At 51.5% G+C, this 17,827-nt stretch overlaps 1 protein-coding gene across 1 annotated transcript; it reads left to right on the plus strand.

Annotated features, from left to right (window-relative positions):
- Positions 1-7,787: 7,787 nt before the first annotated feature.
- Positions 7,788-9,230, plus strand: RPP25 (ribonuclease P and MRP subunit p25). The gene has a single exon (XM_060003680.1). The coding sequence runs from the start codon at positions 7,929-7,931 to the stop codon at positions 8,568-8,570; it is 642 nt and encodes a 213-aa protein (XP_059859663.1). The 5' UTR covers positions 7,788-7,928; the 3' UTR covers positions 8,571-9,230.
- The last annotated feature ends 8,597 nt before the right edge of the window (positions 9,231-17,827 follow it).

Raw genomic sequence — 17,827 nt, forward strand, 5'->3', positions numbered from 1 at the left:
AAACTGTTACACAAAAATATGAAATTTGGGCTTCTTTTTTGTTTGTGTTTTAATATTTATTTATTTGGCTGTGTTGGGTCTTTGCTGTGGCAAGTGGGATCTTCATTGCAGCATGCAGGGTCTTTTTGTTGTGGCGCACTGGCTTCTCTCTAGTTGTGGTGCTCAGGCTCTCTAGTTGCGGCACACAGGCTCTCTAGTTGTGGGGTGCGGGCTCTAGAGCACACAGGCTCAGTAGCTGTGGCACAAGGGCTTAGCTGCTCCACAGTATGTGACATCTTCCCCGACCAGGGATCAAACCCACATCCCCTGCATTGAAAGGCAGATTCTTAACCACTGGACCATCAGGGAAGTCCCTGGGCTTCTTTTTTGAAAACACTAGACCTGTGTTGCTCACTTGAACTTCAGGGAAGAATCTGAAAAGTATGCCAATACCCAGAGTGAAGATCTGTGGATACAACAAGACAACTGCTTTAGAAAGGGGAGTTCTGCCTGTTCCCATGGCTTCCCTGGAGGCAGAAATGATGGGAGCTGGTGACACCCAATCACAACTATTATCTTTCCCAAAGAAGGTTCACTGAGCAGGTCATTCATCAGCAAGTATGCATGATTTCTGGGCAGAGAGAGGGTTCTCCCAGGAATTCTGCAAACAAAATATGCTCTTTTCCCTTGTTGAAATATGTAAAATTTATCTTCTGGGACAGTATGCACAAGGCACCTTGTGATTCAATTCAGAACAATAGAGGGCAGGCACACTTGGTTAACTTCATCTTTTACTCAAGAGAAGGGAAGACAATGAATTACCTGGTGGTGACAGGGGACCCTCATGGCCATAAAGTTGGATTTGACCAACTAGCTCGTTGAACTGGGATGAACCCCAGTTGGGATGAACCCTGGGATGGTGGTGACAGGAGTATTATGTGAAGAGAGCTGCTTCCATTCTCACCACCATGAGGAGGTGGGGAAGGGACAATTGCCAGGAAAAGAGGTGGTGCAGGGAAGAGGACACTATTTCCTGGCTTCTTCCCAGTGCTCCAAATCCTAGGGGCCTCTACAGCAACAAAATTACAGTTTATTATAAGCCTGACTCTGACAGGATGTGATGGGAGAAGGGATCTACGCATGTAACATTCCGAAAAGCTGATACAACCACTCCCCATTGAAATGAAGCGGAAAATGTCAAATCACACAGAAGCAAAACAAAACCACTGGGTCTGCATTCCTACCTGTCAACAAACAGCTGGGGCCCAGCAGCTCTGGCTGCCCCATGAGGGCTGACATTCTGCTCTGCCTCTCTCTCTCTTTTTTAACTTTTTTAACCCCACCCACCAGGTTTGCCTACAAGCTTTGCTGCTCAGTAGCTGAGTCTTTGGACAAGGGATTTAGCCTATATCTGCAAAGTGGGAGTGATGATCCCATGGAGGTACTGGGACATAACCTGAGACAATTCCAAGAAGTAAGTCCTATTATCATCCTCATAGGTTCCATTTTACAATAGAGGAAACTGAGGTCCAGAGAAGTCCCATAGCTTGACCAAGAGCACAGCTAGCAAACTGCAGAGCTGGGATTCAAACCCAGGCAGTCAGGCTCCAGAGTCCATGCTCTTAACCACCGCACCAGCTGCTCATGTGTGTTAGATAGGCAAGCATTTTGTAAGTTGTAGAAAAACTCAGTGCCTCCCTGAAGGATAATTGTAATTCTGGGAAGGCATAAACCAAGCACCCTAGCTGTGGCCCAGGTCAGAGTGGGAGGAGGAAGAGCGGCCCTGGTGCCCCCCACCCCCCCATCCCAGGCAAGCACCTGGCAGAGCAGAATTCTACCCTGGAGTTCCAGGACCTTCGTTGTGGGTAGCTGCGGAGGCCTAGAGCTGGTGATTTTCTGCCCTGCTTCCCCTTTCTCCTGCAGATGGTCTAATGCCATGATTAAGAGCAGGCTCAAGCCATACTGACTCTGGATCTGGCTCTACCTCACTTATGAAACGGGTAGTGGCTTCACTGTTGTATGAAATGAGTTAATATGCGTGAGTGTCCGGCACAAAGTAAGTGCTAAGTAAGTGTCCGCTAGAGTTGGTAACTATTCCCACACCTTATCAGCTTTATACTTGCCTCCCACCCCAAGGTTCTCAAACATGCTGATTCTTTTGTTTTTGACCAATTCCCACCTTGGAATTAGGAGTATAACCTTATCTTCAGAGGGCAAAACTGACCTAAAGGTGGAAGAAATAACGGGGGATTTCAGGCATCCCAGCAGGCTCTTGGGAAGTCTTCTGGGGACAAGCACTCTCCTGGGAACTCTAACTTTGCCCAGGTGAGTGGCTTTTTACTATACTTGCCTCTGGAATCTGGAAGGAAGGTGGACGACTAGTGGTAGCACCCACTCCTGAAGAGATGGAGAAGGAGCTCCGGTGGCTTCTTTTGCCTCTCCTCTCCCCATCCTACAGACCCCTCTCCTCACTCACTCTAGGTCTCACATACCCCCTCTGACCCCAGGACTCAGGTGACTTGGCCTGTTGGCTAGAAAAGCAAGCAAATTTCATGCTAGGTTAATGGCTCTTGTCCGCAAAGGGAAGGACTCACTGGGTCTGCTATGCAAACCCCTGTTCCCCATCTGTGGGGCCACAGCCAGCACAACAGGAGGAGTGGCCTGAAGGTAGAGGCTTCGGTGGTGTTGGGACTCCTGGGTCCTATCCTGGCTGGCCCAAGGGGAAAAGCATTGATGGAAGTGAAACATGGTGAGGAGGCTGGACTATGGCGGAGACAAGGATGGGGAGCTAGAATCAGAGCACTGGCCCAGGGCCCCAGACTCAGTCTAACGGAGGAGGTACCTGTCTGTTATAGCAGAACTCTCTCCCAGGCCATGCTCACCTCCAGGCATCATTGCCCAGCAGTGTTAAATTTACAAAGAGCTCTGATAGCCATAATCCTACTCAACCTCCAGGAGAGCCCTGTAGAGCGGTGACTGCTCTTATGCCCATGACCAAAAACAATCTCGGAAAAGTTGTCACTCTTACATCCATTTAACAATAAACAAATAAATCCAGCTCTCCTGATTCAAAGTCTTTCCACATATTTGCTTCGATATGTTGAGTCCTGATTCCCTCTCCTCCTGAATTTTTTTTTTTTTTTTTTTTTTTTGCGGTACACGGGCGTCTCACTGTTGTGGCCTCTCCCGTTGCGGAGCACAGGCTCCGGACGCGCAGGCTTAGCGGCCACAGCTCACTGGCCCAGCCGCTCCGCGGCATGTGGGATCTTCCCGGACTGGGGCACGAACCCGTGTCCCCTGCATCGGCAGGCAAACTCTCAACCACTGCGCCACCAGGGAAGCCCCTCTCCTCCTGAATTTGCCTCCCAAATACTCCCCATCTGTTGTGGTTTTGAAATGTCTACAAATTCTTTGATACTGCTCCCTTCAAGAATTGGAACCAGATTCCCCTTCAGAGGAGGTGGGGCCATAAAAGGCATTGTGTCTTCGTGCTTGTTCTCTCTCTCTCCCTCCCTCCCTTTCTCTTTCCCCCTCTCTCTCAGCTCCAGGGGAAGCCAGCTGCTTGTCATGAGATCTATGGAGAGATCCATGTGATAAGGAACAGAAGCCTCTGACCAACATGTGAGTAAGCTTGAGAGCAGATGCTCCAGACCCAGCTGACATCTTGGCTGCAACCTCGTGAGAGGCTCTGAGCTAGAACCACCACTATAAGAGGCTCTTGGATTTCTAGTCCTCAAAAACTGGGTAAGAGAATGAATGTTTTTGTTTTAAGCTACTGAGTTTTGGGGTAATTTTTATGCAGCAATAGATAATCAATACATCTTCCCCACTGTAGGAACTGCCTCTCTCCCCAAAACCAACTCACACGTTTACTGGGGAGCTCAAATCATTAAGAAGTTTCTTTTTTTCTTAAACTCAGGTGAGGTAGAACACCTGCATTCAGGTATCTGTGATTGCTGCTTTCTAGCTGTGGTATATTGGGCCAGTTACTTAATCTCTCCGTGCTTCAGTTTCCACATCTGTCAAACAATGATAGAAAGGAAGATTTCAAAGGTTAAATCAGGGAATAGATGTGAGGGTACCTGGCCCAATGCTGGGCACTTGGTTGGTGCCTGATAAATCTGACCTCCCTCTGGCCCTCTCTAACTTTCTAGTTTCTGACTCCTTTGCATCCCCCCAAGCCCCTGCCTGGACAAGCTGGGACTAGGACCAGGAGTTTTAGGGGATCCCCATCCTCTTCCTGCCACTGGAGACAGAGGAGGAAGAGACCTGCCCTGCACCAGGGATCTTCTCCCAGTATTGGGGTGACAGGCGACTTGTCCACGAGAGGCGGGATGTACTGCTGGAAAGGTCCCGTTGCAGATCAGGGGCTGGTGCTGCATTGGCGAGGCTTGGACTCCAGCCTAGTCACCCCTCCACCTCCTTGGAGGGCGAAAGGAGTCTACTTTGCCACTCACTAGTCCCCAACATATTAGGAAAACTGTTATTTCCAAGGCTTTGCCCATTTCTTTTCCTTTTCACCAGGTTTCTTCCTCCCCCTCCCTTTTTAAATTTTTAAAATTTATTTTAATCACAAATAATGTATGAAAAATAACATTAGTCAACATTTCCTGAGAACTTACCATCCAAGGTTCTAATACTGGTATGTGTCTCACAACCACTTTATGAGGCAGGTTCCTGTATTAGCCCCATTTTACAGCTAAGAAAACCAAGGCATAAGGATTAAGCAAATTACCCAAGGTCACAAAAAGGCAAAAAGAAACTAATGAAGCTCAGGCTTCAAGACCAGGACCTCACTTACACAGACTGTTCTAAAACACTGGGTTTAATTTTGTATTCATATTTAGTAGTTCTTTCCTTAGAGAGGCCCACAAAATGTGGCTTCAGAGGTTAACAGATGCAGTGTGCTGTTTTTTTGCAGATATTTTAAAATTATTTGAAAAATACATTTACATCTATAAACATGCACACATGGAAACAGACTCCCTAACTTTAAAAAACCAATACTTGTGGTCCTACTGTGTGGATAGCTGCAACCCGACTTTTTTAACAGAAAGTCTTGACTGTCCACGTTTCTAACTGTCGCGGAGCGTGCGCCACAGATGCTCCCATTTATTTACCCACGTTCCCAGATTTGAGCCCTCTACTCCCCTCCCAACCTCTTCCGCCCTGTCCTCCCGGTTCCTCCCTGCCTCCCCCAGCGCATCCTGCCTTCGCCCCTCTCCTCATCCCGGTTTCTCTATCACAGCGCCCCCTTCCCTAGCTATCCTCACTACCTCTCCTTCGCCTCCATTCCTAACTGCCTTGTGCATTTCTCCGCTCTCCCCGCCCTGCTCCCGCACGTCAACATCGAGCACACTGGCCCCTTTCCCGCCCTCGCGTCCTCTCTGCCAACCTCGCTCCCCTCATTCACAGTTCCTCCCCCACCTCAAATCTTTCCGCTCCCCTCCTCGAGTCCCCCGCCCCCGCTCCCATCCCTCACTCGTTCCCCACCGGGCCCTGCCACTCCGCGGCCCGGCAGGAGCGCACAGCCGGCTGGCTACGACGCGCGCTGACAGTGTAATGAATGGCTTCAGCGGTAATTAGCGACCCGGCGGCTAATCACGGAGTACATTTACATTTTAAGTGCTGCAGAGGGAGCTGGGAAGGGGAGGGGAGGGAAGGGGGGGGAGGGACGGGAGGGGATGCGGGCCTTTTCCGCGGTCTCCCTTCACTGACTGGGGAGCGAAGTGAATCGAGACTTCCACAGCTGGCGGCAGTGGAGGGGGATGGCGGTGGGGCGCTTTCCAGGGCAGTGGAGGGGGATGGCGGTGGGGCGCTTCCAGGGCCAACTCCAGGGCCATCCAGGGCGGACGCATAACGGCCTCACTCTCACCCGACGTAAACTGGGAGCTCCCAGGCCCCTTCCTCCAAACTGCAGACCCCCGCGTAATCCCCTCCAAGTGAACGTTCAGCCTAGGCTTGCATACCCGCGTGAATGGAGAGCTCGCTTCTTCCCTAACCAACCCGTTCGAACATAGATTCCAGCTGTTCGGGGACTTTTTCTCAGGCCTAGAGAAACTGATGCCCTTTAAGTCCCACAACTGCCCGAGTCTTACAAAGCTTGAGGTTCCCTGCGCCCCGCCACGCGCTGCAGACTCTTGTGTCTTCTCCGGACTGCTGTGCCTCCAACCCCTACGGCTGCTCCTTGTGGGGCCCGCGGGAGCTGGCGAGACGGAAATACAGGTTCCGAGGGGAACGCGACCTCGAGGGCCCCTGATCCCAGAATGCGAGCAGAAGATCCGAGAGGCGGTTGGTCATTCGTAAGCTGGGGCTCAAAGGTCCACCTGCTCCAGTCACTCCCAAGGGGCGGTAATGGGGTCAGCCCCGGGTTCCAAACAGGAAGGCTGGGAGATATAAGATGGGAGCTGGGAGATATAAGATGCTGAGGAGGACGCGAGGGGAGGGAGGGGGACCCCGGCAGCCCCGTCTCAAGACTGGGGCCCAGCTCCCCCGGGCACTGTCATGTCCCCAGCACTTCAAGGGCTTCCCGCCCGCCGCAGCTCTCTGCGCTCCTCCCCGCCAAGCCCCGTCGTAGTCACTCCCGCCGGATCAGGTCTGGCCCACTCTCGGTTCTGTGCGTGCGCGAGGGGTTGGAAGGATGAAGAGCGAGACGCTAGGGCAGTTCTAGGGAGGGTCCAGCTCCTTCTCAAACCCCCTCCCTCTCATCAGCAGTCCATCAGCAGCCCCAACTTCACCTCTCCCTTCACTGTTCATCTCTCCTGGCAGGAGATCCGGGGCCACTCCCTCAGTCCTGCGGAGTTCACGGGGAGGGGCACCCAGTAGCTGTGTAATGCCCCCGGGGCTTCAACTTCCCACCTACCTCCCTTCTCTCTCAAAACCTGCCCTCACCCAGTCTCCTTTCTGAAAAAGGACCATGCTGGGTCTCAGCGAGCCAGGCTAACAACAAATTCCACTTGAGAAAAAGGGGGACCCACTTTAGCAGGGAACAATGCCTGGCTTACCCTAAAGCATGCAGCCCTAATACTCGACTTTCAGGCATGGATGGAGGGAGCTTAATTCCCTTTGAGAAAAGGTCTCCTTGCTCTCTTCCCATTCATCTCAGGGAACAGCCTGGCCCAGAGCCTCAGTCCCCACACCCTAGGGGTGTGCGGGCGTCCAGGAGCCTCCAGCCCCAGTCAGGCACGGCGAGGCTGAGACCTCAGTCTCCGGCTGCCCTGCGAGGACCCCGCCGCGACGTAGTCCTCGAAGGCAGGCGCGGAGCGGAGCCGGAGACAGCGCCTCCCGCACTCTGCTGACGGTGCACAGGGCTGTCCTTGAGTGGAGAACAGCGGCTCGGGAGCCGAAGGGACGAAGGTGGGGGTGGGGGGTTCCACTGAGGAGTGGGAGAAAGAGGTGCAGCCCCCAGTAGGCCGCTTTGAAATCTCTCCTTGGGAGGGGACAAGGGGTGGCCTTCAACTGAAACGCGGAAGGGCTCGGGGACCCGGGTCGAAGCGCCGTTTGCCCTGCAGACGCAGTTTTTATTTAGGTTGCCCGTTTATCAGGGCTGGCTCTGGGAGGGCTGATGGCGATTACAGGGAAACTTCACCTGACAGGTCACCCCCTAGCGCTGCCACGGCGCACCACGGTGCGCGCAGCTCTCACGCCCGGGTAGCTGACGACCGGACTGGATCCGAGAGGCTGGTGAGGCTGGGGCCCCAGCTGGGCTGGCTGAGTTAGGGGCGGGGCCTGGCGGTAGGGGCGGGGCTCCTAGGCTCTCAGGCGGGGCCTCAGCCAAAGGCGCGGAGAGCGCGGAGTAGAGCAGCGCCCAGTGGAGAGAAGTGGAAGACGAGGATCGCACCGTCCTAGCCCTAGCCCGCCAGCGTCCACGCAGCTCCCTCACCCTTACCCCGGCCGGCCCTTGCCAGACGCGACCGGCCGCCATGCAGCCCCGGGGCTGAGGCGGCCCAATGGCGAAGCCTGCGTCCCCGCGGTCCCGGCAACGACGGCGCATGGAGAACTTCCGTAAGGTGCACTCAGAGGAGGCGCCGGTGGGGAGCGGGGACGAGGGAGGCGGCCCGGGCTCGGGCCCCTTCGCAGACCTGGCGCCGGGCGCCGTGCACATGCGGGTCAAGGAGGGCAGTAAGATCCGGAACCTGCTGGCCTTCGCCACCGCCAGCATGGCGCAGCCAGCCACGCGCACCATCGTCTTCAGCGGCTGCGGTCGGGCCACCACCAAGACCGTCACGTGCGCCGAGATCCTCAAGCGCCGCCTGGCGGGTCTGCATCAGGTCACGCGGCTGCGCTACCGGAGCGTGCGCGAAGTGTGGCAGAGCCTCCCTCCGGAGCCCACGCCTGGTCAGAAGCCTGGCGAGCCAGCCGCCAGTCTCAGTGTACTTAAGAACGTGCCCAGCCTCGCCATCCTACTTTCCAAGGATTCACTGGATCCGCGCCAACCCGGCTACCAGCCCCCGAACCCCCATCCTGGCCCCTCGTCCCAGCCAGCTGCATCGACGTCCAAGAGGAGTCTAGGGGAACCCGCAGCTGGAGAAGGCTCCGCGAAGCGGTCACAACCTGAGCCAGGTGCTGCTGAAGAGGACCAGACCGCCTGAGAGCTCCGGCCTCTGGGCCACCTAGGTGGGCTGGATCTTACCCCCAGAGCTTCGACCTTGAGATGTACCTCCAGCCTTTCATGCTTTGGTGCTCTGGAACCCACGACCTGGCAGCATGGACCCCAAGGCGACAAGAAGGGGACCCCAGGGAAGCTTCGTGGTGGGGTTGCTCCTTCACCTATGTGGACTGACGACACAGAACTGCACCTTCAGCTTTTCTGAACCATATGGGGACCTTCCTCAGGGGGGGAATGGTGGGCAGTGGGACTCTTGAGCCTTGCTCAGGACCCCCAAGGGTTAAAGGCACCTAGGATTCTTGAAGTGGGCCTGGAGGGTGGAAGCTGAGGAAGGCTCTTGGTATCACCCCACCACTGTCAGCAGAGGGCAAGGGGTTGGAAACCACGCCTGAGGGCAGCGGATTATGAGTTGTGGGGGTGCCCTGTTGTGCCCCTCACCTAGGACACAGTTTCCTTTCTAGTTTCCCTTCCCCTGCTTTTAAGGAGCATCCTGAGATCATGCTGGCAGGGGCATCTCCATAGGTTCTAGCTCTTTTAACATCCCCCTTTCCCAATGCTGGCCCAGAGGGAGAGACCCAGGACAGAACTTCCCATGCTTCCTCCCCTGAGCCCCACAGCTGGAGTCTTGCTTCCAATAAAACAAACACAAAAATGGCTCTGTCCCTGGGTTTTTTCCTAACCAGTTGTCTGTGCAGAGACTGCTCTGGTCTGCCCCCTTGTGTCTCAGTCCCCTCCAGCCTGGATCCTTAGCCTTTGGAGTCTTAGGGGTCAGGCACAGAAACTGGACAGCTTCAAAATGGTTCAGGGGGCACATTACCCAGTCCCCGGCTTCTCCCTCTTTCTCAGCCCTCCCTGGCTGGCTCTAGCTTAAGGGCTTGTGGCCAGAAGGGGACCATTTTCACCTTACACATTGCTACTAAGGGAAAGGGAGCAGCACATTGCTTTTCTGGATGGGGAAGGAAGGTGAGCATCGATGAACTCTCCTGTCACTGCCAAGGGTGGCAGATCCAACTGGGGTCCCTAAACCTGCAGCCTCCTGCCAATAGACAGCCTTATCCAGAAAGCTGGCACAGAGCCCCCCCATCCCCATGGATAGGGTCTACCCTTCACTGCTTTCTCTCTCTGAGAAAGGACAGCACACCCTTGGGAGAGGGGGAGGAGAGACGGAGCGCAAATCCACTGCTGGAAATTACTATTCAGCAGAGAAACTGGGACTTGGGTTGTGAATCACTGCAGGCTCCCTGATAAGCTGCTGCCTCCAGCCCTGCACAGCTGTCTGTTGAGAGATAATGGCCTTATAAGCCTTTCTGCCCAACTCCAAGTAAGGTGGGAGGGTGGAGAGAGTGCTGTGTGTACTGGAAGCACTCTAGCAGGTAGGGCGGCAGCGGCGGGGGGCACATAGCCCTGGGATCTCAGGGGACCTGCCCCCTTGCAACTTAACAGCATCCTTGCAAAGGAGGAGATGGGGAAGTATGTAAGTCACTTGGTAGGCAGAAACCTGAAATAAATCCTGCCGGTAACAAGAGGTAGGTTTCTGCAGTTGACAGAAGGGGCTCTTTGGGGAGTCAACCCCACCCCCCTATCTCGGCTTCAGCTTTGGATCAGAGAGCCCTGCCATACAGATTCTGACACTGGTTGCCCTCCCCAATTTCTTGTTCTTGATAAGTCCCTAGGAGGGCCAAGGGGTTTGTGTGTGCTTGTCTGACTCTCAGTGGTGGCCCAAGAAGTGTGGAGAGAACGTAAACTATCCTGACAACTAAGGTGCCCTGGGCTGGCACTGGGCGTCTGCATCTAAAGTACATGATAAAACTTGGGAGAGGTCCTGCATGGTAGGATCTTAAGAGAGACTGGTCTTGGTTCTGGAAAATGGCCAACTTTCCAAGACCACCAGTGTCTGAAGTCCTGATTGCCGGGTCACCAGGACTATGCAAGAAGAGACTTTCTCTTTTGATGCCTTGGGTCAGGTAAGTCCCCTTCATGTTGTTTCCCAACCTTCAGAGCGTTAACCTGTTCACATGTGGGCTGTTTCTGCCCCCATGCTAGAAAGCAGGTTATGGAACTGGCTTTCTTTTGTGCACCTCTACTCTACCCCAGCAGCTTCAGTTCCCAGGATTTTGATAGGTGCTCATGGGTGCCAATGGAACCCAGCACCTGTGAGCTCCCCACCCCTGCTTTACTGGACCCTCTGGCCCTGCTGACCCGGGAGCAGGCTCCAAAGGAAGGTGACATATCCCTATACATCCCCACGCCCAAGGCTAAGGTGGGAACCTGAGAAGTGCTGGAGTAAGGCAAGGAGTGGCAAGGGGAGCATCTCAAGAGACGCTCACTTTGAGAACTGACTAGTGGCAGAATGGGAGGGAGTGGGAAACCCCACTACCACCACCACAACCGTGAGACCTCATCTTTCCAATAGTGCCTCTAACCAAGAGCTTCCTGGGCCCTGCCTTGGGGCACTTCCAGGCTAGGGGTGTCAGTGAAAACTCACACCCACAAAACTGTCCCGACACACAATCAAAATCCATTTGGGAACATAAATGTGTATCATCCAAGGCCAGAGCGTGTGGTCAGATGGGCCGTGGACCACCAGCTGGACCTCGGGGGACTTCATTATTATGCCAAGTCTCAGTCTAGGCCCAGGGTGGGACTGGGGTGGAAGAATCCGAATAATCCGACATTGTTTCTGCCGCAACGATGTCCCAGTCTAGGAGAGAGAAAAAAGAAAGTTACAGCACAATGCAGTGATAGTGGGAGAAGGGAGCTCTGAGAAGAGGCATTTAATTCGCCCAGAGGTGTTGATGGAGCCGGTTCCCCAATGATCAGAAGGAATTAGCCAGCTGGACAGGACTGGACAGGGAATTCCAGGCAGAAGACAGAGAGGTGATGCTTGTCTGGTGTTGAGGCAGCCACAAGTGTCTGAAGGAAGCATGGCAAGAGGCAGGTGGGACTGGAATACCAGGTGGGAGCTAGGTCACAAGGAGCCTCCCTGAATGAAGGGGAGGGGGCAGGGAGTGGAAGCCAGGGAGTGCCCTGGTCTGATTGATGTTTGAGAAGGATCCCTCTGGCATCTGTGTAGGTGGGAGGTGGATTGGAAGGGGCCTGACTGCATTCCATATACTGCAGGGAGGTAGGAGATGGGACAGTGGGAGTGGGGACAGAGATGGGGACAGATATGAGAGCTACCCAGGCTAGGTAGGATTTCACTGCCATTACAGCCAGGATAGAGAAGGGTTTCTCCTTGTGGCTTTAACCCTAGCTTGGCCAGGACTTAGCCTGCCTTCCTGGCATCAAACAATAGATGGATTTTGGTGGGGAAGGGGAGTGAGGTAGGGGGGTCCACAGCTTTAAATTGGTAAAAGCTTTAGAAGCTCTTGTCCACTGCCCATGAATGTGCCAGGGCATGTTCACTGTACAGTTGGGGGAAGACCTGGGTCAGACACTCCCACCCTGCCACACCCATCTCCCCTACCAGCTCCCTTCATGTCCCTGCCCCTACTCCATAGTTCTGCAGTTTGGATCATTGCTATACCCATACTAGCCACTAGGGACTCTCTAGTCCCCTCTATTTCACTGAGATGTTGAAATACCTACAGGTCTCCCAGAGAGAAGGGCAATTGAAGAAAAAGAAGGAGGAAATATAGTCACAGGAAGGTCTCCTTGGTGACACCAGGTTTCTTCCTGTCAGAGCACAGATCTTAGTTTATAACTGTGCCCTCATTATTGTGAACCTCTGGTTGTCAGTCACCCCAGTAAACCATAAGCCATGATTGAATGGATCCTGCCTGCCTTGCTCCCTACCCAGATCTTGGAACACAGGAAGCCCACAGAGAGCTGTTGACTGAGTGAGTAAAGACTGGCTGAACCAGATTTCTGAACTGTTCGGATGCCACATCAAAGTCCTTAACTGTCCAGCCCCATAAACAGTGACCCAATGTTCCCCTTTTCCCCACCACTGCTTATCCCCTGTCCCCACCGTCTGGGCCCTTGGGTTTTACCTTCTCTTTGAAGAAGCTAAGGGTCACCATGGTGATATCAAACTTGTGGATTCTGACATCTGCTGACTATTATAGATACTGTGAGTTGAACTGTGTCCTTCCGAAAGGTATTTTGAAGGCTTAACCCCTGATACCTGTTAATGTGACCTTATTTGGAAATAGGGTCTTTGCAGATGTAATTAGTATGTAAGGTGAGGTCATTCTGAAGTAGGACAAGTCCTTAATCCAATATATCCTTATAAGAAGAGGAGAAGAGGGGGCTTCCCTGGTGGCTCAGTGGTTGGGAGTCCGCCTGCCGATGCAGGGGACGCGGGTTCGTGCCCCGGTCCGGCAGGATTCCACATGCCGTGGAGTGGCTGGGCCCACGAGCCATGGCCGCTGAGCCTGCGCGTCCAGAGCCTGTGCTCCGCAACGGGAGAGGCCACAGCAGTGAGAGGCCCGCGAACGGCAAAAAAAAAAAAAAGAGGAGAAGAAACAGAGACAGACACGTAGAGGGAAGAATGGCATGTGAAGATGGAGGCAGAGATTGGAGTTTATGCAGCTGCAAAACAAGGAATGCCAAAGGTCGCCAGCGAACAACAGAAGGTAAGAAAAAGGTACAGAATGGAGTCTTCCCTAGAGCCTTCAGAGAGAGCATGGTCCTGCAGACATCTTGATTTTGGACTTCTAGCTTCCAGAACTATGAGAGAATACATTTCTGTTGTTTTAAGTCAGCGAGCCTGTGTTACTTTGCTAAAGCAGCCCTAAGAAACGAATATGATAGGTATTCCCACCACCTTCAGTGGGAATAGGGAAAAGGAATATGGGGTGTTTGCCAAGGTCCAGTCTTGCATGGACAGAGGGTCTCTGCAGGTTTCTGCTAGCAAATATGAAGCCTGGTGTCATATTGAACAGGCTTTGCAGGAAATGAGGCTGACTCTGATCTGGAGCAAGTTAATTCTTCTCTCATCTACAAAATGGGACAGATCGCTGTGGGGACAATACCAGGCTTCCCAATCATTCATCATCAGAATCACCTAGGGCACTTGTTTAAAATATAGATTGCATGTTATATGTTAATTATACCTCAATTTTTAAAAAATACAGATTGCCGGGGTTGAACTCCAAAGCAACGGGATCAGAATATCCCAGGAAGGACCTGGAAATGGGCAGTTCAATTAGATCCTCAGGTGATTTTGATGATTAATCAAGGTTGCCTAGTCCCTGAGATAATATATAGAAGGAGCGGCACTCCCACTGGTAAGAGACCCAAAGCTAAATCCCCTTCTCTTTCCCTTCCCATTCAGCCGCGGAGAGAAACTCAACTGTTGAAGAACTGTTGAGAGCTGCCCCCTACAGCTGGTGCTGGAAAAGAGAGTCTCTTGGCTCAAGGAGCTGGAGGACACAGGAAGAAACCTTTAGGAGAGCAGCTAATGAACTCAGAACGCAAAGTACCCCTGCCCTGGGCTCTGTTTCCTGATTGGAAACTGGGGGTGTGGGGCTCAGTTCAGACAGCTACAAAAACTCAGCTTTCTTTGTTTAAAAAAAAAAAATTATAAGGATGTGGAAAACATGGAACCTGCCTACATTGCTGGCAGGAATGTAAAATGATGCAGGCTGCTTTGGAGCAGCTTGGCAGTTCCTCAAAAAGTTAAACATAGACTTACCTTATAACCCATATCATACTCCTAGATATATATCCAAAATAATGGAACACGTGTCCAGACAAAAACATGTCCGCAAATGTTCGCAGCAGCCTTATTCATAATAGCCAAAAAGTGGAAATAGCTCAAATGTCCATAAACTGATGAATAGGCAAACAAAATGTGGACTATCCATATGATGGAGTATAATTCTGCCATAAAAAGGAATGAAGTACTGATTACAACATGGAGGAACCCTGAAAACATTATGCCGAGTGAAAGAAGCCAGATGAAATAACATTCATATTTATATGAAATGTACAGCATAGGCAAATCCATAGAGACAGAAAGTAGATTAGTGGTTGCCTAGGGCTGGTGGGGTAGGGGGAATGGGGAGTGACTGCCATCGGGTATGGAGTTTCTCTTTGGCGTGATGCAAATGTCCTGGAATTAGATAATGATAATGCTTATACAACATAGTGAGTATACAAAAAAACACTGAATTATACACTTTAAAAGGATGAATTTTATGGTATGTGAGTTATATCTCAATCAAAAATGATATCCTTTAATGATGTTCTGATCATAAAAGAAATAGTTTAGGAAATTACATAAGTATTAATTAATTATGAAAAAGTACCATTAGAGCTCTCCTACCCATACTGTATGGTGGCCCCCCACAGGATCACCTTTGAAGGCTCCTGCCACCCTTTCTCCCTGATTCCCAAGTAATCTATATGGTGTGTTTGTCCCCCCCCCACCTCCATGCCTTGTCCCTCGTCTCACAACCTGCCATGCCTTGGGAAAAGAACTTTCTATAATTTACAACAGAAGAATACAACACTCATCATTTATTGAGCTCCATTTATTGAGCTATGTCCAGCCAGGACATAGTATTTTATATGCATTATCTTATATAATCTTCCCAATAACCTATTAAGTAGGTTCTATCGTTATTCTTTTTTTTAATATAAATTTATAAATTTATTGGGACTTCCCTGGTGACACAGCGGTTAAGAATCCGCCTGTCAAAGCAGGGGACACGGGTTTGAGCCCTGGTCCGGGAAGATCCCACATGCCTCAGAGCAACTAAGCCCGTGTGCCACAACTACTGAGCCTGAGCTCTAGAGCCCGTGAGCCACAACTACTGAGTCTGCATGCCACAACTACTGAAGCCCGCGCGCCTAGAGCCCGTGCTCCACAACGAGAGAAGCCACCGCAATGAGAAGCCCGCTCACAGCAACGAAGAGTAGCCCCCGCTTGCCGCAACTAGAGAAAGCACAGGCTCTAGGAACACAGGCTTCAGTAGTTGTAGCTCACGGGCTCTAGGTGCACAGGCTTCAGTAGTTGCGGCACACAGACCCAGTAATCCATTTACTTTGAATTAATCGAAAGAGAGATAATGCTGGATGTGCCTGACCTGATTAGATGAGGTCTTTAAAGGAGGGTGAAGTGTCAGAGATACTCTCCTGCTGGTTTGAAGAAATAAGTGGTGGTATTGTGAGAGGGTCTATGGAGGGTCCATGTGGTAAGGCCCTGAGGGTGGACTCTAGGAGCTGAGAGTGATCCTTGGCTGACAGCAAGAAAAAAATGGGGACTCAGTCCAACCACTGTAAGGAACTGAATTCTGCCAACAACCTAAACAAGCTTGGAAGAGGACTCTGAGCTCCAGATGAGACTACAGTCCTGGCTGACATCTTGATTTCAGTCTTGTCAGAAGACCCTGAGTAGAAAACCAGTTATGCTATGAAGGCATAACTGACCTATAGAAACTGGGAAATAATAAATGGATATTGTTTTAAGCTGCTTAGTTTGTGGTAAATTGGTATGCAGCAACAAAAAAAAACCTAAAACAGGTGATGAGGGCTTAGAACTGCCCTCAAAGTAGCAGGGGATTCAGAATTTGCTGGGAAGCCAGCAAAGCCTACCTTTATGGGTGGTGGGGAAAGAAAATTTCTGGAGTCAGACAAAACTGGCCTCAAATCTAACTAAGCACTACTGTTTATCAGCTGTGTGATTCTTGGGCAATGTCCTCTGAGTCTATTTCTTCATCCATAAAATAGGGATAAATACTTATCTCACAACAATGTTATAAGGCTTAGATGGGATAATAGTTTGTAGCATGCAGTGGCACATAATAAATTATGGTCATAATTGTTTCTGAAAACAACAACAACAAAAACACGCAACACTCCTGTAGCCAATCTAAGGTCCTGTAGGCCAAGTGGAGAGACTGACAGCAGAGACCAGTTGGGACTCAGTTGCCATATACCCCAGTGGGTTTTTGTTTTGTTTTGTTTTTTCGGCTGCGCAAGGCTTCAGGGATCTTAGTTCCCCCACCAGGGACTGAACCCAGGCCATGGCAGTGAAAGCGCCGGGTCCTAACCACTGGACTGCTACAGAACTCCCAGCCCAGTGCTTTCTTTTTTTCTTTTTCAAGTTTTTATAGTTTTTTGTTTTGTTTTTTTAATTCTTATTGGAGTACAGTTGATTTACAGTGTTGTGTTAGCTTCTGCTGCACAGCAAAGTGAATCAGTTACACATATACATATACCCAGTTCTTTCTAGATTCTTTTCCCAGTGCTTTCTTAATTATGGGAGTCCTGACCTCATCCTGAGCTTCCAGCTCTTGGAGATTTGATGAATATTAATTGAAATCAAAGAGGCAAAACCTTCCCCAGGTGTCCTTTCGTTAGGTTGGTGGGCGAAGTTGAGGACAGGTGCTTTGAAAAAAAGCTTTTTTATCATTTTCCCAGCCAGGTTCATACCCCCTAAAGCACTGCTAGGTAGGAAACAGAGAAGGGCCAATACTGACACCCTGGAGACAGGGCCTAGAGTCAGGAAGTGGAGAGTGAATGTCCGTCTTTTCTTTCCTCAGATCCAGGGACAGAGAATGAGGGATAACAAGAGATAATGAGACTTCTCATTAACTCCTTGTGGCACCGAGATAATTCAGGCCTGGAGAATGTGGTCTCACTGCCCAGGAGCTCAAGGTCAGAAGGCAGTTAGTGAAGCCAGATTAGACGTTAAGAGTCTTGGAATTTAATCAACCGCCTCCTGTAGGGACTGGGGGAGGGCCTTTCACCAGAAATATCCAGGTGAGTCCTGGGACTGGGGATTAGGTGAAAAGAGCCTCGATTGCCAGCAAGGAATCTAATTTCTGAGCCCGTTTCTTTCTCTGTAACGTCAAGTGGTTGGACTCATTTTTTGAATGCTTCCGGGTTTGTGGTATAAGAATAGTTACTAATAGGGTCCCTTATAGGTAAGCAGTCGTTCTGTCCCACTCGTTCTCTTATTTTAGGCTCAAACAGGGGGGTAAAGCAAAGAAGGTATTTTTATAATAATTTGTCGTTGTTATTGTTATTGTTCCCATGTTGAGGTGCTAGAGTCGTCTCCCGAGCCAGACTTGAACCACGCTACGGTCCACTGACGGCTCTTCGCCTTCTTCCTTCCATCCTAGCTCCACGATCGCCGCTGCAGTCCACGGGACCAGCGAGTCGGAGGAGAGCGGGGCCGAAATAAATTGTCCTGAGCGCGCCGCCGTAGCCCGCCCGAGGCCGCGTGGTGCCCCCTTCCGCCAAGGCGCGAACGCCGCAGTGGGCGGGCCCTCACGCTCCGCCCGCCGT

The sequence above is a fragment of the Delphinus delphis genome, chromosome 2 (genome assembly GCF_949987515.2).
Source record: "Delphinus delphis chromosome 2, mDelDel1.2, whole genome shotgun sequence".
NCBI classification, from domain to species: Eukaryota; Metazoa; Chordata; class Mammalia; order Artiodactyla; family Delphinidae; genus Delphinus; species Delphinus delphis.

Excerpts from the sequence above, each read along its gene's own strand:
- RPP25 (XM_060003680.1), top strand. The coding sequence starts at position 7,929 with ATGGCGAAGCCTGCGTCCCCGCGGTCCCGGCAACGACGGCGCATGGAG.